At 41.5% G+C, this 27,615-nt stretch overlaps 1 protein-coding gene across 4 annotated transcripts in view; it reads right to left on the bottom strand.

The window, feature by feature from the left end:
- Positions 1-3,099: 3,099 nt before the first annotated feature.
- Positions 3,100-27,615, bottom strand: part of LOC133075658 (cytochrome b5) — a 29,221-nt gene continuing 4,705 nt past the window's right edge. Inside the window, exons 2-6 of one of the 4 annotated variants that reach the window (XM_061170008.1) lie at positions 16,802-17,995; positions 11,968-12,096; positions 9,877-9,906; positions 6,356-6,390; positions 3,100-4,617 (exon numbers count right to left, since the gene is read on the bottom strand). In XM_061170008.1, the coding sequence (XP_061025991.1) occupies positions 4,536-4,617; positions 6,356-6,390; positions 9,877-9,906; positions 11,968-12,096; positions 16,802-16,876 (351 nt within the window). In that variant the 5' untranslated portion in view covers positions 16,877-17,995 and the 3' untranslated portion in view covers positions 3,100-4,535. The remainder of the gene's footprint in view (positions 4,618-6,355; positions 6,391-9,876; positions 9,907-11,967; positions 12,097-16,801; positions 17,996-27,615) is intronic. The other 3 variants (XM_061170007.1, XM_061170009.1, XM_061170010.1) reach the window with 3 other exon arrangements.

The raw sequence follows: 27,615 nt of genomic DNA, 5'->3' as shown, positions 1-27,615 counted from the left end.
TCCCCTTTAAAAGCCCCTGTCTCCTGAGCAGCCATCGGGAGTTGGTTCTCCGTCAGGAGTCCACCCTCTCCCTGGGCTGCCGGCCTCCGAAATAAAGCAATCTTTCCTTTCCTACCAACACTTGTCTCTCAAGAATTGGCTTTCGAGCCTTGAGCAACCGGACCTGGGTTCAGTAACGCTTTCACTTTGCATACATTTCCAAGGTTCATCCATGTTGTAACACGCATAGTACTTTTTGTTCTCAAATAATTCAACACTGCATGAATATAACACATCTTTTATCCATTCATCTGTTGGTGAACAAATACTTGGGTTGTTTCCACTTTTTGGCTATGATGAATAATGCTGCTGTGAACATTCATGCAGAAGTTTTTGTATCAGTACCTGTTTTCAATTTTCTTGAGCATATCAAATTTTGGGGTCATAGGTAACTCTATGTTTAACTTTTTTTTAATTGAAGTATAGTTGATTAACAATGGTGTGTTAATTTCTGCTGTACAGCAAAGTGATTCAGTTATACATATATATACATTTAAAAAATACTCTTTTCCATTATGGTTTATCATAGGAATGTTTTTTTAAGGAACTGCCATGTTTTCCACAGTGGCTGTACCATTTTACATTCCCACCAGCAATGCACAAAGGTTCCAATCTCTCCACATCTTTGTCAACCCTTGCTATCATCAGATTTTTGTATTATGGCCTTCTCAGTGGGTGTGAAGTGCTATGTCATTGTGGTTTTGACTTTCATTTCCTAATGACTAATGCTGTTGAACATCAATTCATTTACGTGCTCATTGGCTTTGAACATCTTCTTTGGAGAAGTGTATAATCAGATCTTTTGCCAATTTTTCAAATGGGTTATTTTTTATTGAGTTGTAAGAATTCTTTAAAATTTCCTCATTAAATATGATATGCAAATATTTTCTCCCACTCTGTGTGTTGTCTTTTCACTTGCTTGATGGGGTCCTTTAAAACACATAAGTTGTTAATTCTGAAGAAGTTCAGTTTATCTATTTCTTCTTTTGTAGTTCGTGCTTTTGGTATCATTATCTAAGAAACCACTGCCTACTCCAAAATCATAAAGAACTATGCCTATGTTTTCTTCCAAGATAATTATGAATCTTTTATTGTTCTTGAACTGGTTAACTGAGAAAACGAATGTGAAAGTAATGCAATTACTTATATATTAAATATTTCCATCTGACAATACTCAAATGACTTCTACCTGAAGAGCTATTGACATGACAAGCATAATCATAAAGGTGAAATAAATTCAGTTTATCAATAAAATATTAGGACAATGAAACAAGAGTTTTCAAAGTTGTTGAATGTTCACCACAGGATAAATGTTACTTAAAAGTATCAGGTAAATTCTTTCTACCAGAACTTCTAATTGTTCAGTTATTTCTAGAATTCCCCCATGGCTCCAAGAATATTAAAACAAACAGAATTTTCTTATCTAAAAATGACAACATGTCATTTTAATGGTTTCTTAAATTAATTTGAAGGTGAATTTTTTGCAATTGCACCTTTTGCATCGTTTTTCTGGAGGACCTACGCTGCAGACACAAGCAAATTTGTTTCACTTGCTTCTTTCTTCTTTAAAGGGAATGATGAAGGTGGAGTCAACCCACAGCCCCACCCCTGGAAGTATAACTGTTTCAAGGCCAACCTGAAACCTTGAGTCAACTTCAGCTTGGTCCTCGAGATGCCAAATACCACCAGATGTGGAGAGACCGCCCGTGGGATCAGAAAGACCTGCTGCCCACCCACCCTCCTTAAAACAACTAGCCTTTATTTAAGAAATTCTACTTCCAAACTTCACATGGGCTTTGTTTGGTTCATAGTGAATTTCATGACTTATGGGATTCTTTGAGTCACCTGCCTTAGTAGGAAAAAGGAGTGACTAGGTAGAGATACCTGGGCATGAGGCAACAGTAGAGAGAAGCAGGAATACAAGGGTTACCTATTTCTCCATTTTTTAGGACTTTCCCTGACAGGTGCATCATTCCCACCTACAACTTGGGCTTCATTTTCTATCTTGATGGAAATGTTCACATTTGACATTCAAAAAACATATAACACTGTGATTTAGTTTTAGAACTTACATAATGATTTCGTGATCAATGAAATTCTCAAATATCTGTTGATCTTTTACAAAATGTGCCTCCAGATGAACCCTCTGCCCCTCCCCCACTCACTACGGGAATCCCTTGTTATCTTTTCCTACTGTTTCTGGGACTGACGCCGAGCTTCCTGCATAAACATCTTCCTCTCCCGTGGCCCCTCCCCCAGGCTGCCCAGCCTTCGAGCAGCTGGACACAGCAGACAGAGAAGTCCAGCCCGATGCCCACCGTTATGTCTTCTCTTCCATGCCTGCTCCTCCCAGGAACTTGGTAAGGCTCGCTGAGAGCAAGGACAATACGAAAGCTTGTCTTTGCTAATGCCGATGGCACAGGAGTGGACCCTGATCCCTAAGAGCAATGCTGGACTATCTCAAGTACCAGAGCTCCCCACCCTGATATGGAACCAAACCAAACTGGGCCTCCAGATAAGGTGACAGTGAACACACATGCAGTCAGAGAAAAGCAGAAAGGAGTCTGGAGGCTGGGTCGACCCAGCCTCACAGAGATTTCTGCACACGGACAGGACATGGCTTTTAACTGTAAATTCGCAATTATTGTATGATTTGCTTTGTTCAAATTTCACACACCAAGTATCTCATCCAAATTTAAAGCAAGCTCTTCTCTAAGAGATCCAGATGGGGGACATGCAAACATTCACTGCACGTGTGGGCCAGGGAGAGGAGTGCAAGCTTGGTGGTCATTTCATTCCAAGCTTCAGAGGAACCTGCAGAGCCCCTATCTATGGCGCGGTGGGGTGGGGGAGTGGGAGAGGGCAGATGCAGAAACGCTCACCAGGGCACTAATTTCTTGCCTTAATCCCTTTGGTTATACTGTTTATTTCCAGACACATCCTTCATAATGATGCTGAAAACCACACCCGGAGCAGTGAACCGACTGCTCTCCTATCTTAGAGGAAGAACTGTGGAACTCGACATGGATATCCTTGATACGGTAGCATCAAAAAGCAGAGTGAAGGTCCCACAGGCATTTTTATTTAGCTACTGACCTATCCATGATTACACAGTCATGACAGCACGTTACAGCAGAGCCTGCTGACTCGTCTGTCGATGTATCAAAACGCAGAGGGATGTGTCGGGCACTTCAAGTCCATTACAAGAGGCATGATTTTGTTCCAGGCTTATGTTTATTAAAATCTAAACAAAGGATTCCTCTGCAAGGTATTTTCCCATGTGATAGAGACAGCTGCCCCACTGCCCTCCTACATTCGCTCTAACTTCCAGTGACAAAAAAGGCAGAGGGTGATACATGTCATTGATTATAAAAATCTATGCTCTGTAATTTAAACAAATTCCTTTCCAATGTGTTTAGTTATTTCTGAAGCACTCCATGGCTCGTCAGTCGGCTAGCAGGCCAATGGACAATCATCGCTAACTACAAAGTACTTCGAGTCTATAAATTCATCTCTCAAGTTTCGACATTTAAAGAAAAAAGCACTGGGCAGAGAATAATAAACAAAGACGGGATGACTCAATCAGTCCACTGAATCAGTCCACACCAGAGTTCTTCATGGCCCATCACCAGAGCTAAATTTCTTCAAAAATCAGATTCCAAATGTCCCACAATCTCTTTCAAATGTGTGTTTTTACAAATTAGGGAATCACCATTTCTTTACAGGAGCACGTAAACGGTTTTCAGCTCTGAAGGAGGAGTCTGTAAAACCTGAGAACCCGTATAACTGAGAATCTCTTCGGAATGACATGTTTACGCTGAGAGAAGGGACAGTGGTAATGTTCTCTCATGGTTCACAGGCTTTTGTTGATGTTGCTGGTGTTTTCAATCAAAGAAAAGATGGAGTATCTTTTCTAGGTCTTGCAGGCCACTTTCTCTTTTTATCATCTATATGATTGTTCAAGTAGAACAATTATTAGAAATCTTTAAGCTATTATTTCTGGGCCTTCCTTAATTTCCTTGAAAAAAAAAAACTACATTGGAAACATGCAATACCTGATTATTCAATTAGATGAAGCAACACAAGAAGAGATCCAAGGACACCCCTACTCACATCAGACAGACAACTTGGATCTGAAAGATTAGCACATTAAATGACTGCCAAATAATCAGATTCCAAACATTAAAGACAATTACATATCAAACAGACAGCCAAACACGGTGGTATGTTTTAAAAGATTGTGCCCACAATAAGCAAATGACATAGTGATGGAACATCAAAACAAAGCTGATGAATAAAAAGGCACACTCTAAAAGTTCAGGAGTAGAAAGAACAGTTCTTTTTGGTTTGTTTTGTGTCTAACGTAGGAGGAAAGGAAAACAGGTGTATTCAAATCATTTTCAGGTGAAGGGTTCTGTCAGTTGAAGCAGTTAACGGTGGCTTCTTTCTCCCCAGACCAAAGCAGTCTTTTCTTCCATTGGCTTCTGAGAACGTGTTTAGTGTTCCGATGTGTAGAAGTGATACATCAGGGCTACAACCAGTGCTGAGAAGGCTGGGATCACCCAATTGGTCCACCAGCTGGAAAGAAACAGCAGTGACGCTTGCATGGTGTTCGAAGGAGGGGACTCGAGACTGTGCTCCTTCTCTTTACCATGGAAGTCACCATGGCATGTTTTTATTACCTCTCTAACCTTTTTGGATGAAAAGGTAACTCTGAATTGCTGAAAGTGCAGTGAGTACAACACATGTCCTGGTATACTGGCAACTGGTCTGTCCTTCCAGACTTATAAGAAAACTAATGTCCTCCCAGTTCCATTTAGATCTGTTTCTATGTACTTATACAAAGAGCTATGAATCACTCCCACAACAGATGCCACCTAGAACTAGTGACTTATCGAAAAGACATCAACTCTGGGTTATACATCACAAGTTCACGAAAGTGAATATTCCTAGCAGGTTTTATTCTAGTTACATCCATAAGTGAAGAATTGAAAATGGCACTGAACTGAGAACCAGAAGACCAAGGTTCTCATTTCAAGAGAGCCATCAGCAAGCTCTATAGCCAAGGGCAAATCAAGTCTCCTGAGCATAAAGTTAAGGAGTTTGAAGCATGGGATTACTACGGTTGCTACTAGCACCACAGCTCAACATTCTGTGATTTTGCTTTGAAAATCTACTCTTTACATGTGTGTAGTAGGTTTAACGTGTTAATAAACAACATGCCCAAATTATTTAATCTGTGGTCCATAGGTGTAAATTCACAAAAATCTCTAATTTACACACTGTTCAGTCCGGATGCATAGAATTTTTGATCTATTATAAATGACAGATGATATCAGGGGCAGGGTTAGGATGATCTTCAATACAGATTTGAGCCTATAATTTCTTAGAAAACAGAAATTAATGTATAGGTTTTAGAATCTGAATAAAGAGCTGGTAACAGCTACGTATATATTTTCTGTTACACTTTCTACCCTTTAATATTCTTCACATATCAACCCACTCAAAGATCAAGTTCAAAATAAAGATTTAAACTGCAAAAGGACTACAGGTGTAATTTGGTAGGTTTTCAGTTTCCATTTAGAAGGAGACTGACATTTCAGGGGAAAGCAAGAAGAAATAAGGAAATACTGCAGGGAATGTACCAGAACACCGACAGCCTGGGGGCAGCAAAATTTGACAGGGTGAAATTAATAAGCAGGACTGTGTAGCTTTGAGCTTGCGTCCAAAAAGATGTATATAATGGCAATTAAACAAGTCAGGATGGTAGAGCTGCCAAAAATGTCATTATGATCTTAAAGTATAATAAAGCAATCTAGTCCCTAGAACAAGTGATTCATGCTACACTTGGATTACTGGGTTCAATTTTAAGACCAACCTAGAAAAGGGACAAGGGAAAACTGAGCCATGCTTAGGGAGATATAATCATGACAATTTAAGAAACTGACCACATATCAAATATGGAAGGAAATGAGGAATGTCTGCCTGGAGATTAAAAGATTGCCCGGGCCACAGGACTGCCACGGGGGAACAGGAGACTACATTTGTTCTGTTCCTTAAGGTAGATGCAGCTGGAGGGTGAGATCTGGGGTCGCTCTAAAGTGTCCACGGTCGGAGCTGTCAGACAGTTGAGGAGGGAAGGCCCTGGGTAGTCTGGGTGCTAAGTGGAGATGACCCCTGGCCTGTCCACTGAGAGGCACACGGCGGGAGCCGGAGCAACAGAGGCGCCTCGGATGAGGGGAGAGGCCCCCAGTCCAACTCTGATTTTAGGAGCCTTCTGATCACAATAATGCTTTTAAAGAAAACTACCACATACCTGGAATTAGAATCAATAGTAGTAATAAGAGTTTCCTGAAACACAAGAGAAAACGTAAAGTAAGTTAAAGGGAACATCTAAACATTTATTCAATTGACTAAAACCTGTTTTAAAACAAGATCACAATAGTTTATTCAATTCATTCTTCTTATTCAGTGCATTCTTCAAAAAAAAGTTGAAAGGGAAAATTATATCATAAACTTCTCACCTGAATACCTAATTTCACCATTTTTTCAGAAGAAAAAAATTAGATAATTTGAAAGAAAATGTTAAAAATTAATAGGCTACCTAAAATATTTTGCACATCTAAATACTTTAACATAGAAACCGAACACAGGTATCATTTATACATACACAGAACCTATCATTGTCTTTAAGGTTTCATTATCTTTAAGTTTCATTCTTCAAAAGCATGAATGAAATGTTCGATAAAAACATCAGTTATTTCATCAAATCTCATATGAAGTAAAAGTGTACCCAGATTATATAAAAAGACATGTCAACCAAAAAGAAAAAATAAGAAGTATCATTTAAATTATAACAGTCTGGACCACCTTTCCTGGCCTTCTTTAACTCTGTCAAGAAGGCTCTAAAAAGACACTGGAGGCCTCACAGGCTGACTTCACACTGTCACCCACCAAGAAACCTTCAAATGCCACAGTCTTTCACAGTTACAGCCTGTATTACTTTCCAGCACTTTCTGAGAGGGGTCCTTCCTGTCAGTACCATGAAAATGAACTATGGATGGCTCTAGGAAGATGCATACTTCCCCAAACAGTGGGGTAACTAAGGCCTAGTGAAATGTAAGCTTTTTCGGGCTTAAAAACTTGTTAAGAAGCATTCTTTTGAAGCGCCACACCAGCAAAAGTATTAGTGCCTCAAAGAAAGGTAGCCAGAAATAAGGCAGCTTCACAGAGAGTTCTATCTCTGTAGTTTCCCAAAACACAAGATAAAAAAACATTAGCAAAACAATCAGCGATTTGCAGTGAGGCAGAGCTACACACAGCAAGGCGAGTTAAAGACATTCCCGTGAAAAGGCAGAAACCTTCCAGGAAGAGCAAGCAAAGCAGTTATGAGACCCACCAACCTGGTAACATGGCCTTTAAGATTCCTGACACAGGAGGAGGGAAAAAAATAGTCATTTAAAAGAAAACTTCACAGTTATTATCTTTTTAAGCAATATTAAATCTTAGAGACTACAAAAAGTATTCATAACTACTGCAAGATTAGGTTTCAAATTTTGTAGAGATGAATAAAATTAATAAGGATTACTAGAAGTAACTGGACAATGAGAAAATATTATTTAGCTATTAGAGACATATAAAGAAAGACATGATCAGTTCTGAAACAAATACAACAGTTCATTTAAGGTAAAATGTTATTGTCACACTAGAAAGCTAAGCCTGAAATAGTAAACAGAAGGCAAACACGGATCTGTTATTTTGTTATACTGAGCACATGCATTTCACCAAACATGCTGACAACTCGGCATGGAAACTTGGCTGGCTTGCCTTCCACTACTAGTGCATCGTCACCACCAGCAACAACAATGATCCTCTAAAGAGCTGAACTGTAAAAGATAATATGCATTTTTGATTGCTTATTATCTGTTAGGCTCTTAACCCAGGGATGCTTAAGAGTTAAGGCAAGTTTGAATTACCACTTAGCACTTGGGCCACAGTTGGGTTTTGGTATGTAACTAACAAATTTGTCAGAACAGGGAAAAAAGACTCTGGTCTTTATTACAGGCTGTGCCTTCTGTTCACTCCGTGACCTTGAGGGGTTCAATTTCAAGTAGGAAAAGGTTAATAATGAAATCAGTACATGATAAGCTCTCAATAAAAGCATGCAAAGCCCATCGAGCTTTTGCAAATCAAAGACACCTCATTTATAACTTCATCTCACTTAGCCTATTTCTTCACTGGAAGGCTTTCCTAAAAATACTGCTGATGGAGTGATGCCTTTTATGCAAAGGCTAGAGCCTACAGAGGCATGAGAGACTTGCAACTGCCAAGCCTTAAGTGGGTGCTAGCAGTGGTTCTGCAGTGTGTGACCTTGAACAAGGTCAAAGCTTGGAACAAGGTTGAGTTTCATTGCCTTCACCTTCCCTAGAAGGTCCAGGGATTCCCGCATGATATCATGAGAACCAAATCAATTCACTAACATAGCAATGTTCTGAAAACTGCAACCACAAAAACCTATCAGTAGGTATTGCCACTAATTACATCGTCCATGTCAAATTGATAGATATGGATTTGCTTACTTAAAAATGCGTCTCTGTGTCTACAAATATCTTAACTTGGCAACTTCACCTGTTTCCCTTTGGGCAGGTTCAAGCTAATAATCTTTGGTGCAGCTTATTGCACAATTCGAATATTTTCAGCAGGCAAAATTTCAAAAATTCAGACCACGGTGTACATTTATCAGACTGGAGATAGATGGAATGGTTATAAGACACACCCAACAAGGAACACTCTCTTCTGATAAACTAGAAGCACAGAAAAGATAAATCTAGGAAAGTGGTCATGTATTTTTCTTTCACTGTGTTCGCTTCTGGCCTCTAAGAAAAATAGCAAGTTCCTGTCCCATATTCCTCCAGTTCTGTTCTAAAGTCAGCAAAGTCACGTATGTTCTAAAGGAAGAGTCTGACTCTCAGAAGTAAAACAGTTACGTAGGAGATCTTAGCTCTAACTGGTGCTTTCTGCTGGTAGGAATCGTGGTTGAGGACATGGTTGGACCGACATTAGTTCCAAGTTCAGGTAACAAGCTTTAGCAAATCCTTGTTTTACTACAGCTGAATGATATGCACCAAGCTTACTAACATACTGAACACCTAACGGGAAAAATTACACTTTTTCCCTGACAGACTTTGGAGAAAAAGCAAAAAACTTCATGTATCACAGAATTTCAACAGTCCAAAAAGGAGCCTCAAAAAAGGTACTAAGTCATCTAAGTGAGGTGATCAGTTCAGAGAGAAGGGCTAGTGAACCAGGGCATAAAAGTAGCACTACTAGAATTATTTTCCTTTCTTAAGGAAAAATACATCAAAAAGTTCTTTAAGTAGCATTAAATTCAACCAACAAATATTTACCAAACACCTACTATGTCCCAGAGACGGGGAGATGAAGAAGACATAGGTAGTGTCCTTAAAGGTTTAAGTTATTAAGACCTCTGCTCAGATTTTAAGTTCTCTGAAAAGAAGGCTTATGTCAAATCTTCCAGATCAGAAGCACAATGCTACTTATAAAAAGTAGCTCTTCAAAAGGTATCTGTTGATAATTATGGTGAAAAAGTTATTTTAAGTATTGAGTCTTGTGAAGAGAATACACAAGCTATCCTAATGAAATATACTGACCGGCCTAAACAAACAAAAAATTTTGCTGAGACAACAGGGTACATATTCATCTAACCTAGAAAGACCTATGCTGGCCTCAGGTAAATAAATGCCTTCCAGTTTGACAGGTATGAAATACAGCGCAGATAACTAAAGCCACCGAGATACTGGAGATGGTCACACTTACCGAAGGCTTGGTTATCTTTGACCTGTCATCCTGCAATTAAAAAAAAAAAAAGTAAGCTCCATTATGAAAGGAAAAACTACCATTTCCAAAGTACTCGCTTCTACTGAGATTTAAAAAAAAAAATTATTATTCAGTAATTAGCATTTTAGGTTCCATCTAGGTTATCAAATACACAGTTTGATCCATCTGACTGCAAAAATTAATAGCAGGTTAAGTGCCTAGCTCTATTTCAATCTGGTATTCCAAAGTTTAAAATAGCATCCATGATAGTCATATTTATATGCTGATCTGTATATATATATATATTTTTTTTTATTTACGGCTGTGTTTGGTCTTCGTTTCTGTGCAAGGGCTTTCGCTAGTTGTGGCAAGCGGGGCCACTCTTCATCGCGGTGCGCGGGCCTCTCACTATCGCGGCCTCTCTTGTTGCGGAGCACAGGCTCCAGACGCGCAGGCTCAGTAATTGTGGCTCACGGGCCCAGTTGCTCAGCGGCATGTGGGATCTTCCCAGACCAGGGCTCGAACCCGTGTCCCCTGCATTGGCAGGCAGATTCTCAACCACTGCGTCACCAGGGAAGCCTTGTATATATATTTATGAGACCCGGATTCTGATCTGTAATTCAGGGAGCAGCTGAGACCTAATTAGATTCTTCCCTTCTATCCTCTGAAATTCACTTTGAGGTGGGGGGGTGGGGTGGGGGGTGTGTGTGTGTGTAATGTGTGTGTGTGTAATTTGTGTGGTATCCTCAGTGAATTCCTGCAGTCTCCCAATTATAGGGTTATCATCTACTCTCTAAAGGGTGATCACAGGTGAGGCAGAAATGCTGCAGTCACAGCCTGAAATCCCACCTGCTCTACCCTCACAAGCTTTGGAATGGAAAGAATAAGGACAGGGTGCAACATTTTAAGGGCAGGCCTTTCCAATTACCATACAACTATTTCGCTTTGGTGACATAGAAGATAAAGATGAAAATATGTGGATGAATAAACCTTCCTGACAAATGAAGCTTCCTTTCTCAAAGTACCATCTCCCACCACCAAAAAAACCACGTCCCACTCAACGGAAACTGCTCTAAAACAGATTTCCTACCTTCAGGCATTCCCCAAAGAGCCTACTTCAACCTTTCCTTTATTCACAGTCACTACAAGAAGCATCAATCAGATGCAACAAAACTTTCTGTATGGCTGTTTTTCATATGGTTTCTAGGTGTGCTCACTGGGGTTGAGGCTATTTGCTATGTTTTTTTCTTGTTGGAGCCCGCTTCTAGGAGCACCTCCACGCCTTCAGGTTGGCCACTGGTAACGTGCCCAGAGCTGGGGGAGGAGAAAGGAAGGCACTGGCTCGGAGGAGAGGTTCAGGCTCTCTCTAGAGGTGAGAGGGATCTACCTGTCTGCTCCAGATTCCAAGATTGCACGTCTCCAAGTTTGCAGCTATATTCCTGATAACTCTGGTTGACTGACGAGTGGAGTTATAAATGTACACTTTGAAATGCTGCAGAAGGGCCTAAATTCCTATTACAGCCCTGGGTTTACATAAAAGCCAAAACAAGCCTACGTTTTTCCAAAATCAGTCCATGGCTTGCCACCAAAGGTGATGTTCTCAAAGGTCTCAGGTAGAGTGAGAAGGATGAGGACCATGTGTGGGTTTTACAGAAGGCAGAGTTTATTCATTTAACATAGCTGATTTTTTTTTAAATTTCTAAATCATTTTTTAGAATTTAAATATCCTCAAACTAATGAAAGTAGAAAGGAGTTTCTTAAGAAAAATATTTTGGTCAAAAAAGAAAAAAAGACAAAATAACACTACTCTGGGTCAATACCCCCACCTTCTAAAATCTGCTGCTCAGGGAAACTTCAGAGTCTGAGACGCACCGTCCCCAGGACGTGACCCTGGAGTGAGAGGATTCTAAGTGCTGGTGAAAAGTGCAACCAGGGAAATACAAAGAAATTTCTGGTCAATTTATTTCTAAAGTCAGGAGCAATTGTTTTTTGCTTTTTTCCTTTTTAAATTTTGTAATATGCAAGTCTACAGATTTGAGTAAGGTCAACCCACAGCCTTAAAGAGAAACAAGGCCCCCGAAAGGTGCTTACTGGATGCAGCTCCCCAATGATAAACGTTTTGGACAATTCTCGAGCATCCGTAGAGTGTCCGACATCCTCAAAGTTTTCAGTAGCATCACCTCCAGCTTGTTCCCTTAAGACTTCTTCCCCACCAGGGTGCTGTTTGAAGGACAGACAGAAAAATGAGTATGTTTTCCAGGCAAATGAATTAAAAGGAAGTGGCCAGTTTACTTAACCAAATAGGCTACTCCAGAAGTCACAGATGACAATGTAGCAATATAAATCATTCATAACCTGGGTGAAAACGATTCCTTTGTATTCAATTTCCTACTTGAAAGTGCAGACAAACTTTCTCCAATAGTAAGACATTTATTTCCCGGTTATTCACATGGCAATAAAACCATTAGGCACACATTTTTCATCCTTTGGGAATGTCCTCTTTGCTTTTCCATAAAGCTCTCAAAATCTCAAAAAGCTTTTCTCAGTCTTTACCCAATCTACATCTTGTACGCATTTCCACACTTATTTAAATGCCTTCCACTGGGGCACAGAATATTAGAGTCCACTTAAACATGGGAAGCCGCCCTGGAGGTACAGGCTGTTGACTAGCTCACTCTGAAAGCCAGCTTGAAGCTTCCTGATGCATCTCCAAGGCCGTGGCAATGACAAATGTGGTTTGTTAATTCTCGAACAGTCTGTTTATTCTTAGGCACAGCCTGACAGGCACAGAAGCAACAACGTGGGAGACACAAAATGACTAACTTACGCAGCACCCACAAATTATGCAAATTCACAGATTGTTGTTTCTTCTGTGTGGGTGGCTTCATTCATGAGTTCCTTAACTTTTGGGTCCTGTTAAAGGTATGTGACCATAGACAAGTCTCCCAAATTAAATCATTATTTTCCAGTTACTGCCTATCTTCAAAGGAAAATTTCAAATGAGGTTAAAAACATAGATTGGCCTTTTGTAAACAATCATAAAATTATACAAGTTTTAAAAATACAGAATTTTGGGACTTCCCTGGTGGCGCAGTGGTTAAGAATCTGCCTGCCAGTGCAGGGGACACGGGTTCGAGCCCTGGTCCGGGAAGATCCCACATGCCGCGGAGTATCTAAGCCCGTGCGCCACAATTACTGAGCCTGCACTCTAGAGCCCACGAGCCACAACTACTGAGCCCACGCGCCACAACTACTGAAGCCTGCGCACCTAGAGCCTGTGCTCTGCAACAAGAGAAGCCACCACAATGAGAAGCCCCGCACACCGCAACGAAGAGTAGCCTACGCTCGCTGCAACTAGAGAAAGCCCACGTGCAGCAACGAAGACCCAACACAGCCAAAAATAAATAAATAAAATAAATTTATTAAAAAAAATATATATATAGAATTTTATCTTTAAAGTGCTAAAATGAAGTAAACATTCTACTTCATGGACAGTAACACAATAGTCTTCACCTAAAACAAAAGAACAACTTCTCAACTTAATTTCTCATCAAGCACAGGAAACAAAAAAGTATGTGTCTACATGTATGTATGCACACATGCATTGCATGTGCAAGTGTGCATGCATTATGCATATGTGTATGCATGTACACATGTAACCATTTATGATTTAGACGCTGCCTAAACCATTTATAAGGCAGTTTTCTAAGGAAAAAAAAGAGAATGAGAGAAACATCTTGGGTTATATTGGTTTGAATGACCACTGTTTAGGAAAAAATATAGAATAAATGAATTGATGCTAAAATACATTTGTCCTATTTTTAAGATTTTTTTGGATTTTTTAAAACAATTAGTAAGGAAACAAAGCCTAAAAATTGATTTTTGGAAAAAAATAATTCAAGTCTTGATAAGACAATAAATATGGGACTGGCTTGTTATGTGCAGGGAGAGACAAACAGAGAGAGACACATTGCCAAGGAAATCAAGTCTAAATCATGATGGTGTGGAACTCCACAATTCATCTTGTCACTGTCCTCACTCTTGTGACTAAGTTCATGCTGCCGTTTTAATAAGCACCCATCACATTTGAAGACTGAAAGAAATGCTCTTCCTTACCTGCTGGCGCCCGAAAGTCACAAAGAAAACTGGGAACGCTGGTGTTGGCGCCGTCTTGGTTATTCCCAGAGACGGTCTATGTCTCCCATTTCTTTCCAGAAACTCTCAGAGAACATACTACTATCTTTGGGGCAGGTTATAGAATTTGGGGTAGCCCAAAGAAAAGGCAAGGCTTTGAAAAAGGAAAGTGATAGAAGAACAGGCATGCAAAGCAAAATTATCTGAGGATTTTCTAAAAGATTACAGAAAAGACCAAAATGCCTAGTTACAGGCAGGCAAGATTAGAGTAACAAAAAAGAGTCTGAGACAAACTTTGGTGAAGTCTGTATCAGAAATCTGCCCTGGTAAAGGGTCACTCGCTAGGCCCTCCATCCATCCCACCGTGTGCAGGCAGTCAGCCGCTGTAGAGCCCAGAGAGAGAGAAAGACGGGAGGGAACGTCAGGGGTGACGGTAGGAGGACCCAGGAAGGACAGAACCGGCGGCAGCCATGGCAAAACAAGCCATTCCCACTGGAATTGTCCTTCTAACAAAAAATCTCCCATTTTTCCAGAGGAAGATTCCATTTTCCATGTGCATAATTCCCTGTCTGCTTCTGTGAAATCTCTACTTATTATAAGGTCCCAAAGTACCACCTTGCGCTGATAACATATGAGAATCTCCAGATACAAACTAGGGAATACCAGTAAAATAACTCGAAATAGCTTTCATTTTTTACATCTTTTTGTATATAAGGGTTATTTGCAAGCAAATAAACAGGAAATAGATTTTAAAAGATGAAACACTGGCATAGTCCATAATTCAGAAGACATCAACTGTCACAATCTCTACCCATTCCTAAGAACACTTTCAGAAAGACATGGTAAATTCTTGTGGTATAAAGAGAATGGTGGCTACCAGGTCCTGAAATTACAACTGTCTTTCTACTGCTCACAGCATAAATGCTTTCAGTGATGCTGGCACAGTGGATCTGTTCTCCTTGAAATGCTTTCTTCAAGTGGCTTCCAGTACAACAGGCTCTCCTAGTTTCCCTTCAAGTTTATTTCCCCTCCTGATCTTCTCCGAGTCTCAACCCCAGCGCTCAGTCCTTGGCGCTCTCCCATTCCACCTGTACTAGCTCTCCTGGTGATCTTACCAGGTCTCCGACCCAGAATATGACCTGTTCTCTAGCGAGTGCAGTTCATTAGGCTTCCTTTGAGCTCCAGACTTCTCCCACATGCAACAGCCTACTTACCTGTTCACTCAATGTCTAATGAGCATCCTGAACATAACATAACCAAAACCGAACGTTTTACTTTGCCCCCAGATACACTCCTTCCCAGTCCTTCTATTCTCAGTGAATGTTGCCACCATGCAGCCATGCAGTTGCTGCAGCCAAACACTAGAAATCAAACTTCATTCCTCTTTCCTTCTCACTCCCATCCATCAGCAAATCCAGCTGGCTATCTTCAAAACATATTCAGAACCCAACCACCTCTCCCCACTTACAATGCTACCACCTTAGACCAAACCAGCATCTCCTGAAAGGACAACCACAACTGACCCCTAACGGGCCTCCTGCTTCTTCTCGATCCTCCCCACAATCGACTGTGCTTCCTCCATCATGCCGTGAGGATTTTCAGATGTCAGCTTGGTCCAGGGTAGCTGGTCATAGTGGAAGCGAGAGAGGTAACAGGTAAAATCGAAAAGCAAAACAGACACACTTCAGTGACAGGTCTTCTGACAGGCCCTCAGGCTTGCCAAACTAGTTCCCCATCTCAGAACCCCTACATTTGCCTCTGTGTGGAATGCTCTTCTCCCAAACCTTGATGAGATTTCATCTGTCCCCTCGTTTATCCCTGCTCACATGTCAGCTCTTCAGAGCCCTTCGCTGAGTTGCCCGTCCAGAAGGGCCTGCCCCGTCCTCACACCACGGTCTCTATCCAGTCCCTGCTCTTTCCTTCACAGAACCTAGTACTCCTGAAGCTCTACTTTGTCAATCGTTTGTAAGATTCATGAGGACAGAGGCCTTTGTCTGTCTTACTCATCCCTGCTGCCCAATACCTAGTTCAATGCCTGGCACATGGCAGATACAAAGAAATATTTGTAAGCAAGTTTGGATAAATAAAGGAGATGTGCACGGCTGATTACACATTTGTCTTAGAACTAGTATATACAACTGGTTAAGTGACTGACAACAATTTTCCCATTCCAACTATTCTAGTTCACACCCCTTTCCTTCTCCTGAACTATAATAGTTCTTACCATTCAGAAACCATATAATTTCATATTCAATTGTTGTTTAATTCATTTAATCAAAATATTTATGAATACTATGTGCAAAGCATTGCATGGGACACACAAAAGTACATACAAAATAGACATGATTTGATCCTGAAAAGCATACAATTAATTTGAGGTTAAAGAAGAAAAACACAGGGCTTCCCTGGTGGCGCAGTGGTTGAGAATCTGCCTGCCAATGCAGGGGACACAGGTTCGAGCCCTGGTCTGGGAAGATCCCACATGCCGCGGAGCAACTAAGCCCGTGAGCCACAACTACTGAGCCTGCGCCTCTGGAGCCTGCGCTCCGCAACAAGAGAGGCCACGATAGTGAGAGGCCCGCGCACCGCGATTAAGAGCGGCCCCCACTTGCCGCAACTAGCGAAAGCCCTCGCACAGAAACGAAGACCCAACACAGCCAAAAATAAATAAATAAATAAATAATTTAAAAAAAAAAAAAAAAGAAAAACACAAATATAGCCTCATAGTTTTGACTATTCATGTGTGACCCACGGCAGTGATTGCTACCATTCTGTCTTCCAGGTCACTTACCCGTTCTTCTGCCTCAGTTATTCTGCTACTGATTCCTTCTAGTGTATTTTTCATTTCACTTATTGTATTGTTCATCTCTGTTTGTTTGTTAATTCTTCTAGGTCTTTGTTAAACATTTCTTGCATCTTCTCGATTTTTGCCTCCATTCTTTTTCCAAGGTCCTGGATCATCTTCACTATCATTATTCTGCATTCTTTTTCTGGAAGGTTGCCTATCTCCACTTCATTTAGTTGTTTTTCTGGGGTTTTACCTTGTTCCTTCATCTGGGACATAATCCTCTGCCTTTTCATTTTGCCTATCTCTCTGTGATTGTGTCTGCCCTCTGGTGGATGAGGCTATCTAAGAGGCTTGTGCAAGCTTCCTGCAGGGAGGGCCTGGTTGTGGGTAGAGCTGGCTGTTGCTCTGGTGGGCAGAGCTCAGTAAAACTTTAATCTGCTTGTCTGCTGATGGGTGGGGCTGGGTTCCCTCCCTGGTGGTTGTTTGGCCAGAGGCGCCCCAGCACTGGAGGCTACAGGCTCTTTGGTGGGACTAATGGTTGACTCCTGGAGGGCTCATGCCAATGAGTACTTCCCAGAACTTCTGCTGCCAGTGTCCTTGTCCCCGCGGTGAGCCACAGCCACCCCCCGCCTCTGCAGGAGACCCTCCAACACCAGCAGGTAGGTCTGGCTCAGTCTCCTGTGGGCTCACTGCTCCTTCCCCCTGGGTCCTGGTGCACACAAGACTTTGTGTGTGCCCTCCAAGAGTGCAGTCTCTGTTTCCCCCAGTCCTGTCAAAGTCCTGCAATCAAATCCCACCAGCCTTCAAAGTCCGATTCTCTGGGGATTCCTCCTCCCATTGCCAGACCCCCAGGTTGGGAAGCCTGACATGGGGCTCAGAACCTTCACTCCAGTGGGTGGACTTCTGTGGTACTGTTCTCCAGTTTGTGAGTCGCCCACCCAGCGGTTATGGGATTTGATTTTACCGTGATCGTACCCCTTTTACCGTTTCATTGTGGCTTCTCCTTTGTCTTTAGATGTGGGGTATCATTTTTGGTGAGTTCCAGTGTTTTCCTGTCAATGACTGTTCAGCAGTTAGTTGTGATTCCGGTGCTCTCGCAAGAAGGAGTGCCAGACATTAGAAATTTGGTTTCCAATAAGATGTGAATTCAGAAATGGCTTGGAATAGTGATGTAAACGATTGCACCAAATACCTTATCTGTATGGAAACAAACAAACAAAAACGTGGTTCCTTCACAAAAGCTGCTTTAGTGAGAGCTCCAGATTTGTGCTTAGAACTTTTTGCAATGATAGAAATGCTCTATATCTAAACTGTCCAATATGGTGGCCACAAGTGGCTACTGAACATTTGAAATGGAGCTGAAAAATAATGTAAATTTTATTTAATTTATTTAAATTTAACTAGCGATTTTTGTCTATTAGCTACCAGATTGGAAAGTGTAGCTATAGACAATGCAAACATTTTTCAAGAGATAGAGACAACCTAGGTGAAAACTGAAAAGGCATTTCATTTGCAGTGAAAGACATGAACATTTATTTATTGTGTGTGTGTGTGTGTGTGTGTGTGTGTGTGAATAAAGGTGAGCTCAGTACATTGAGAAGGGTGCTTCTTTGCGTAATGTGATGATGATTAAAGAAGTGGTGGCATCAGCTTTAATCTGAAAAAACACTCAGTGCAGGTGGAGTTCAAGTGTTCCTGGGATTGCTTCCTTCAGGAGAGATACCAAGGTTATCAGGGTTAACCCCACATTTGCAGCACCTCCCATCAGGGACCACATGATAAGCTTCATTCATAACCAAAGTTCCAAGAATCTCACGTGGCCCACTGAAAACTGCGAAGCTCCATGGTGTATCCCCTAGGACATAACAAAACAGTATGTGACCCAAACCTGATATGCAATGCCCTCATGGCCCAGCAATGCTACACCACACTGTTCAAGAGGCGAAGGCCAGTCCCTAGGAGGATTGCACCTCGTCCTCTAACCCCTGGATATTCTCCACTTCAGGGATAACTAGTACTGAGAGAGAGACCACATACAACATGTAACTTTTTTTCAAATAAAAGTAAGTCCAGTTTCCCACATACAGGGGAGAAAGAAAAAAAAAGAGAATATCAAGAGTAAAAAGAGCAGAAGGTGCTTTACCAGACCACAAAAGTACAAATGTATAAGGGGTCAGGTACAGAATAAGTGTTACAATCAATGAAGGCAAGGTCTTGGATAACTTTTGTATGTTACGACGCCAAGAATTCTAAAGTCAACATAATGAGAGTTATGCCTCACGTCCTTTTTAGAATGAAGCCAAAGAGAAATGCTAAATAAAGCAATAAATGCATTATTAGAGATTCTACAAGATCAAGGATTATTTTATATTATAGGTAAATTCTACTTCATATTTAATAGTACAGTAAATAGCAATAATACATTAAAAATGGATCTAGAAAAGCTGGGAAGATAAAAAAGATAAACTTACATGCCACTCCTGATACAGATGCTTTCAATAAATACTTAATATGAAGGCAGTAATCTTAATCAGAAAGAAAATGTTGTGGGTAAAATCAAAATGTTGAATCACTCGTAGGTTCGAACATGCAGTCTGTAACTACTATTAATTGGGAAACTGATTATCGAGTGAAAATACCTTCCAGGTCCATTCTGCATTCCTACTGTTTGCTTCTATGGCCATTTACAGTTCCTTAGATTCTCTACCCAGAAAATAAAAATGGGTCTATATTATCTCTTTGAAATTGTCTTTGCTAGTTATATTCCTCTTTAATACAAATAATTTCATAAATGAGATACTTTTAGGCTTGATACAGAAAAATATGTTTTACTTATTCTTTGAACTTAACTCCTAGAATTCCTACATTTTAGTGGCTTTGGAAAAACAAGTTATAAAATTTCGAAGTCAAAGGTTAGAAGGTCTTGTTAGTAAGACAGCAAAGCCCTACATTCTTGTAAATAAACCAGGGAAGTGCTTCTCATCAAATTCATGGCTCCAGCCACCAAACTAGTCTTCCCCTCTCCAATCCCTCAGCACATTCTTAACCATCTTATACATTGCTGCTAGAATATTCATCCCCAAATATTGTTTTGACCCTCCCCCCACCCCACTTAAACTTTTAGCTGGGAAATGGCTACTTAGAATAGAAGATTTTCCCAGCCTCCTTTGCAGCTGGGTATGCCATGTGATTAAATTCTGCCTAATGTGAGCACAAGTGTCAGGAGAACCTTCAGAGTGATGTGCACCCTTTGCCCTTTCTCTTCATCCCTTCCTTCATCTTGCTGTCTGGAAGGGGAATGCAGCCTTTGAGAATAACGATGAGGGCCTGACTCTGGGGATAGGTGAGAAGTGAGCCAGAAGGAGAGCCCCAGGGGACTTGATGGAACACAGCTAGCACACCAGACCTGGACTGCAAAGCTCATTTCTTTATGACAGATGAATAAACATCTACCTTGTTCAAGCACAAGGGGGTTCTTCTGAGCTTAATTCTAATTACTACATCAATCACTTTGTCAAAAAAATACCATGTGGCAGGCACTGTACTAAGTCCTGAACATATAAAAGACATAGATAAACATACTCTGTGTCAAGAAACTTAAAATCAAATTAGGACAATGATCTTTATGTACATTAAAAAATTAGAGAAATATTAAGGGATCATCTTAATGGTTGACTGAACAGAGTAGAAGTCTAGAAAGGTAGATGCTTTTAAAAAATAATCTAGGCTGCTTTAGGAGAGTTACTATTTGGATAAATAGAGTAGATAAAGATGAATAAGCTCAAGAGGAATATGAACACGAATGAAGGCTTACTGGCTGAAATATGCATGGCATACTTGGGGCAAATGAAGAGGTAAGTGTGAATAAAGTAAAATATGTGAGGCTGTGTGATGGCTTACTTTACATGTCAACTTGAGGTGAAACTTGATTTCTGGGAGGTGTTTCTAGATGAGATTAGCATTTGGATCAGTGGACTCAGCGGAGGAGATGGCCCCGCCCAATGTGGGCGGGCACTATCCAATCCATTCAGAGCTTGAATAGAACAAAAGGTGGAGCAAGGAAGAATTCACCTGTTTTCCTGTATCATTATTTGAGTTGGGACATCTCATCTCTCCTTCCCCTGCCCTCAGCCTCCCATTGACTCCTCTGGTTCTCAGGCCTTCAGACTCAGACAATCACTCCACCAGCTCTCCTGGGTCTCCAGCTTGCAGATGGCAGATTGGGGGACTTCTCACCCTCCATAATCATGGGAGCCAATTCCTTATAATAAATCTCTTCATACATAAATATATATATGAAGTGTGTATGAGTATCTCCTATTGGTTCTATTTCTCTGGAGAACCCTAACACAGGCTGGATGGTTAGAAGGACCAAACCATTAGGGCCTTGAGAGCCAGTGTGAAGTGGAAGACAATGAGGACCACTGTGGGTTCCTGAAGAGCAGAGCGACCATGACAAAATGCCGGATGGACCTGTCATGGTTAGAACAGAGAGGCTCAAAATCCAGACAGGGAGAGCACCACTGCAGACATGCAGCAATCTGACCAGCATGAACAGCACAAACCCCTCTCTCTCCCTCTACCAGCCCACAGGCGCCAGCCTTAATAATAAGCCACTCTCGGCTTCCTGAAAGTTGGCTGTCCTCCACCTCACCTGTGAGCACAGCATCAAAAGCATAAAACTCAACTGGAGATCTTAACTCAGGCACTGTAAATAACCGGTTTCACATGGATAAAAAGGCACTGTTTGATCATTTTTTCATTTGTTTTTGTTTGGGGGAGGCAATGAGAAAAGAGAATCAAGCACATGTCACCTCCCAATTACTATCGATAACCCTTCCCCATATCACTCAACAAAATGTTAAAGCAGACCCCTCAGTAGTCACGTATTTGGCCATAAGCCCCTGCACCTTTGTTGCGGTTTGGTCTCCAGCTGTCTTGGCCTCCACGTCCAGGCAGTACTGTGTTACGGAAGAAGCCCAGGTTTGGAAGCTGAGGAAGCTGAATTCAAGATCCGGCTCTGCCACGTCTTAGCAGAGCGACCCAGGAAGGTAGCAGCTCTTCCTGAGCTTCCATTTCTCCATCACTAGATACCTCTCCCACTTACACTACAGAGATTAAGTGATATAACTAGTACAATACCTGGCATGTAATAGGTGTTCCATCAATATCAATTTCGTTCCCTTTCTTATCCAATACTGCCCATTCAATACTGCCAGAAAGAACCTTGAACAGAACCTCGCACAGTGCCTGGTCCCTGTAAACTGCTGAGGCCAAGTCCAGCACCAAACCCCAAACCCCAAGGGACCCCTTCTTTCCACCCTGCCCTTCATCTTCAAGAGATTTCTGTGGATTAAATCAACTGGCTTGATCCTACTAAGCCACAGACCCAATGACAAGAGTTAATAGAAACAACATACCATAAGGACAAAGAACATTCGCTACATGAAATAATTCATAAAGGTCATTAGGATGAGAACAGATAAGCAATGCAGCTGTGAGCTGGTAACTATCCTGCAGAGTGCTGTTATAGTGTTCTCTCCTTGAAAAGAAAGAGAAGCAAAATCATTCATGGTTACTTTTAGAGTTGAGACAGTAAATGTTTGGCCCAAAATTTACCATGAATCAAAGATAATTTTGCATTTAGTCAGTGTGCCCTGACCAATATTTTTAATTCTACCATCACTAAACTTATCTCATTAGGTAAAATAAGTGAGTTCATTGGAGACGTAACAACTCCTGGGATCTCTGAAGGGAAGAGTAAGTCCCAGACTGAGAAGTAAGGACCCTGGGGTAGAGGAAGGGGCAGGGACAGGTCTGCCTCCGAGGGACAAGAGCAGGGGACACCGAGGCCAGGAGAGTTAGAACACACACCGCTTGCCTTGTGACCCAGCTCAACCCAACGCTCCTCATAAGAACAAGCAAAGCCACCAAAATTGAGGGCCCAGTGGAAGATGGGTTATGATCTAAGAGGGGCTATTCCTCTATCTACGCTAGGATCCATCTTGAGTTGGAATGGCCAAAAGATGAGAGGACAGGACAGGCTACAATTGATACTGAAAAGGAGGATTGAGGGTGGAACCAGTCCTCCTCAATACCAAATCATTAGGCCTATTTTTCCTTTTATATCTAGTGTTAAGAATAAAAAAATTTGGCTAAAACAGGCAACTGGAGGCAAGAGAGAAATAAAACAAGCTGTCAGGAAATTATCCACGCTGGCCCAATACCCATTCTGCATCGATTTTCTAATATTTTACACTTGTAAACTTTCACTTATTCATTCAATAAATAACTATTTATTGAGTCTTTTCTATGTGCCAGCATTGTTCCAGTGGCTGGGATATACCGGGGAATAAAGCAGAAAAAAATTCCTGCATTCAGAGTTTACATTCCAGTGGAGGGAGACAGATAAGCAGTAAGCATGAGAAATAGGTTACACGGTATGTTAGAAGGTGACAGGTGCTATAGGAAAAAGAAAAACCAGAGCAGGATGGTGGGGTCCAGAATGCAGGGGGCTGAATGCAGATGTCCAGCTGTAAATGGGGGGTCAGGAGAGGCCTCGTTGAGAAAGTGAAGGAGTGAGCATGCTGCTATCTGGGGGATAACCTTCCAGCACAAAGGGTTATGGTGGAAGGGTTCCTGGCACGTTCTTAGAAGAGCAAGGGCATCAGCATGCATGACGCAGGACGTGCCAGAAGGCGGTGGGACCTTGTAGCTGCCTTACAGGCTTGGCTTTAACCACGAAAGAGAGGGAGCTGATGAACGTGTTTTTTGTTTTAACTCTTTATATTGAAAATAGCTGCAGAGAGGTGCCGTGCGCCCATCACTCAGATTCCTTCAATGGGCAACATTTTCCATAACTGTAATACATCGTCAAAACCAGCAAATATCTTACATAGGAGTCACTAGACTGACTTAGAGTTGTTGTGTGCACTTGTGTGTCTGTCTGGTGTATCTTTGGGTCCTGGTCTGTGGCACTTTCCCACATGCAGATTCACAGAACACAAGACCATTCTGTCACCACAAAGGCGCTCCCCCTCCTGCCCCTTTGCAGTCCCCCTCCCCTGCCACCTATCATCTGTTCTTCACTTCTGTGACCTTGTCATTCTGAGAATGTCACAGAAATGGAAGCACACTGCGTGCAATCTTTTGAGACTGTCTTTTTTCACTTAGCGTAATACCCTTGACACCCAGTCAGGTTGCTTTATTCCCTTTTTACTGCTGAGCTGTCTTCCCTCTACGCGTGTACCAGTCTAACCAGGGACCCACTGAGGAACATGTGAGTTGTTTCCAGTTCGGGGCTTTACAAATAAAGCTGCCAGCCCAACAGCCACTCTGTATCAATTATCTGATATTGTTTACACTTATAAACTTTTATTCATTCGATCAATCAATATTGAGTCCTCTCTCTGTGCCAGCATTGTTCTAGTTGCTGGGATTTGCATACAGGCTTTTATGTGGACATAAATTTTCATTTCTCTAGAACAAATGTCAAGGAGTGCTACTGCTGGATCATATAGTAAGTCTATGTTTAGCTTTTTCAATCAATCAATCAACAGGTAGATTGATTTCCAGAGTGTCTGTACCATTCTGCATTCTCACCAGCAATGCATGACCAATTCAGCATTTCTACATCCTCACCAGAATTTGGGTTACCAGTATTTTTTATTCTAACAAGTATGTTATAGTATCTCACTGTGGTTTTAATTTGCATTTCCATAGCAGCTAATGATGTTGGACATCTTTTCATGTATTCATTTGCCATTCATATATCTTCTTGGAGGAAATGTCTATTCAAGTCTTTTTCCCATTTTCTATTTGGATTATTTGTTTCCTTATTGTTGAGATTAGAAAACTCTTTATATATTCTGGATATAAGTCCTTTGTCAGATATGAGATTAGAAAAAGTTTTCTCCTAGTCAATGGCCCTGTCATTTCATTCTATTAACAGGATCTTTTAAAGAACAGCATTTTTAATTTTCATGAAGTCCAGTTTATCCACTTTTTCTTATATGGATCATGCTTTTGCTGTTGTGTCTAAGAACTTTGCCTAATCCTAAGTCTCTTCAAAATTTTAAAATTTTATATTTAGATCTATGATCTACTTGGGGTTAATTTTTATATAAAGTGTGAGGTTTGGGTCAAGATTTATATTTTTGACTACTGTTGTCCAATTGTTCCAGAACCATTTGTTGAAAAGGCTGTCCTTCCTCCATCAAATTGCTTTTGCATCTCTGTCAAAAGTCAGAAGTATTTGCATGGGTCTATTTCTGGTTTCTCTACTCTGTTCCATTGATCTACGTATATGTCTCTTTGCCAGGACCACGCTTTCTTGATTACTGCAGCTATATCCAAAGTCTTAAATTGGGTGGTGTCATTAGCCACTGAAGGGTTTAAATAGGAAAGTGATAGAATATGACATCTTAAAATAGCACTCTACTACCAAAAGTACACAGTCAGGGGTGAGGGCCACCAGGTTGGAGGTGATGGTGCTCAGAGCAGGGAGACGGCGTAGAGGGGGAAAGATTAGTCGGATTCTGACTCCTTTATAAAAGCTGAGCCCACAGAATGTTCTGGGGGATTCAGTGTGGGAGTGAGAGAGAGAGAAGGATCAGACATGACCCCAGGGTTTTCGACCTGAGCAAATGGATGGAAGTGTCATCACTGAGATAGGGAAGGTCAGTTCAGTCTTTAACACGTTGGGTCTGAGAGGCATGTTAGAGATCTGAGTGGAGATGCAAAGTGAGTTGCGGATACAAGAATCCTCAGTGTAGGAGAGACATCCTTGTGACCTGGAGATAGAAATCCAGGAGCTGTCAGCACATTTAAAGTCGTGACATTGGATGAGACGGCTGAGGGAAAGTGGAAAACACTGGGCCCCGGGACCTCTGACACTGCAGGATGAGACAGAACATCCCCCTTTCTGGTAAAAGACATTGGGCGGTGACCTGAAGAGGGTGGTGAAAGGAGGGCACACCAGGCAGAAGGGAAACTGCACAAAGGTCTTAAGGCAGAAACAAGGCCGACTTGTTAGGGACACAGAAAGGTGTGGAGGGCAAGGCGACAGTGTTACCAGCTGAGGTGGGAGAGGAAGGAAGGGACCAGATTACGCAGAGTTTATTACACCAGGAGAGAGATGGCATTTTATTCTAAATGCATTGGGAAGCCATGGAAAGGGACTAAGCAGAGAAATGACAGTCTGTTTCTACAAAATGAAGTTTTTTATGTTCTTCTAGAAATTACATTCTTTAACACAATAACAACATACATTACGTGAACTGAAAACTCATAAATCAACAACCAATGTGATGGAACCACTGAAATCCTGAAGACTATGTCAGGACACGAGCTCTGAAGAGGAAGATAGTCTAACAACTAGAGCCACAAGAAAGGAAGGTGAAGACGGATGACAGTGTGAAGGAAGGAGGGAGAGACCCTTCCCGAGGCCCAGGAACCACGTGTAAGTGAGACGGGGACGCTGGCGGACAAGGAAACACGGTACCACCCACAGCTCAGAGGACAGGACGGAAATCAGCGAGGGGGTGGGAAGAGGAGGGCAGGGGATCAGCTAAATCCACAGAAGGATTTTCTCAGAGCAGTAACCTCATCAGATTTCCACTCAGAACAAGCCCTTCCAGGCCAGTTATTTAAGAGGCCTTTAGAAAACAACATTTAACCTCTGCACGCATGCCCAACAATCTCTTTCTTGAATGAAATAATACAGATTCTTAAAATCATCCAGATGTCATCTGTGTTAGGAACAAATGGCATCCTTGAAGACTCCTCCAGAACTTTCTCTACTTAAAAACTCCCCATGGGCAACTGGAATGGCTGTTTTCTCCACCTTCTAAAAGGCAACACAATAAAACGACAGCAGATGGGAAAAAAAGCACATTTTAGCCCTTTGACCTTCCAAAGGTTTTCTTTTTATTCTTTCACAACTCCCCTCTGCTTTCTCCCTGGTTCCTATGGAGAACCCTGGATATGGGGGTGGGGGGGAATCTCAAAGCAAATAACAGCAGCTGTGTACCAACTGGATGTCTGTTTTCTTTTAAAGCTGTACTAGTTATCTTAGGTCCCCTGCCCTAGTCACAGAGTTAGTGTTTTCCACTTTCCCTCGGCCATCTCATCCAGTATCACAACTTTAAATGTGCTCACAGCTCCTGGATTTCTTCAACATATAAATTCTCACATTCACCATTGTGAGATGAGGCTCTGATGCCTATTTACCCAAGATGCCTGAACCACCTTTACCACCAAGGATCCCTTTATATTTTCCTCCTATGGATTTCATATTTTCTGAGTTTTATTTACCAAACTATGTATGTTAAATAATAATAACTTTTCCATTTCACACTCATCAAAGACATATTTGCAACTGCAGCTTTTTAGTTGTATAAGATTCAGGATATTATCAAACTTCCTTGAAAAAAGCAAAGGCGTTTGGGATTTTAGCACTAAATATGACAGTCCTACCAACAGTAAAGATGCAGGGTCCTCTGTGTTTTTCAAAATTAAGGACACTGAGTTTCAACACACTCTCTTCCTGGCTCCCCAGGGCACTGAGGTCCCCCAGGCTTGGAACCACTCGTCCCTGCAAAGCAGGCAGCCATGTTCAAGGAAAACAACAAAAAGTAAGTCCCTAAAACAAAACCTGCTATAGAGAATACTGCCTAAGACTCCAAAGGCAAAAGTGAGTCAGAAGCCAACAGCTTTGTAAGGCAGAATGCTGTTAAAGAACATCTAAGATGCAGATACAGAGCATCAGAATCCCAAGATCACCAGAAAAAGTTCTACAGAAACAAGTTTCCATTTTG

The sequence above is a fragment of the Eubalaena glacialis genome, chromosome 15 (genome assembly GCF_028564815.1).
Source record: "Eubalaena glacialis isolate mEubGla1 chromosome 15, mEubGla1.1.hap2.+ XY, whole genome shotgun sequence".
Classification (NCBI taxonomy): Eukaryota; Metazoa; Chordata; class Mammalia; order Artiodactyla; family Balaenidae; genus Eubalaena; species Eubalaena glacialis.
This window is presented reverse-complemented; position numbering and strand designations above follow the sequence as displayed.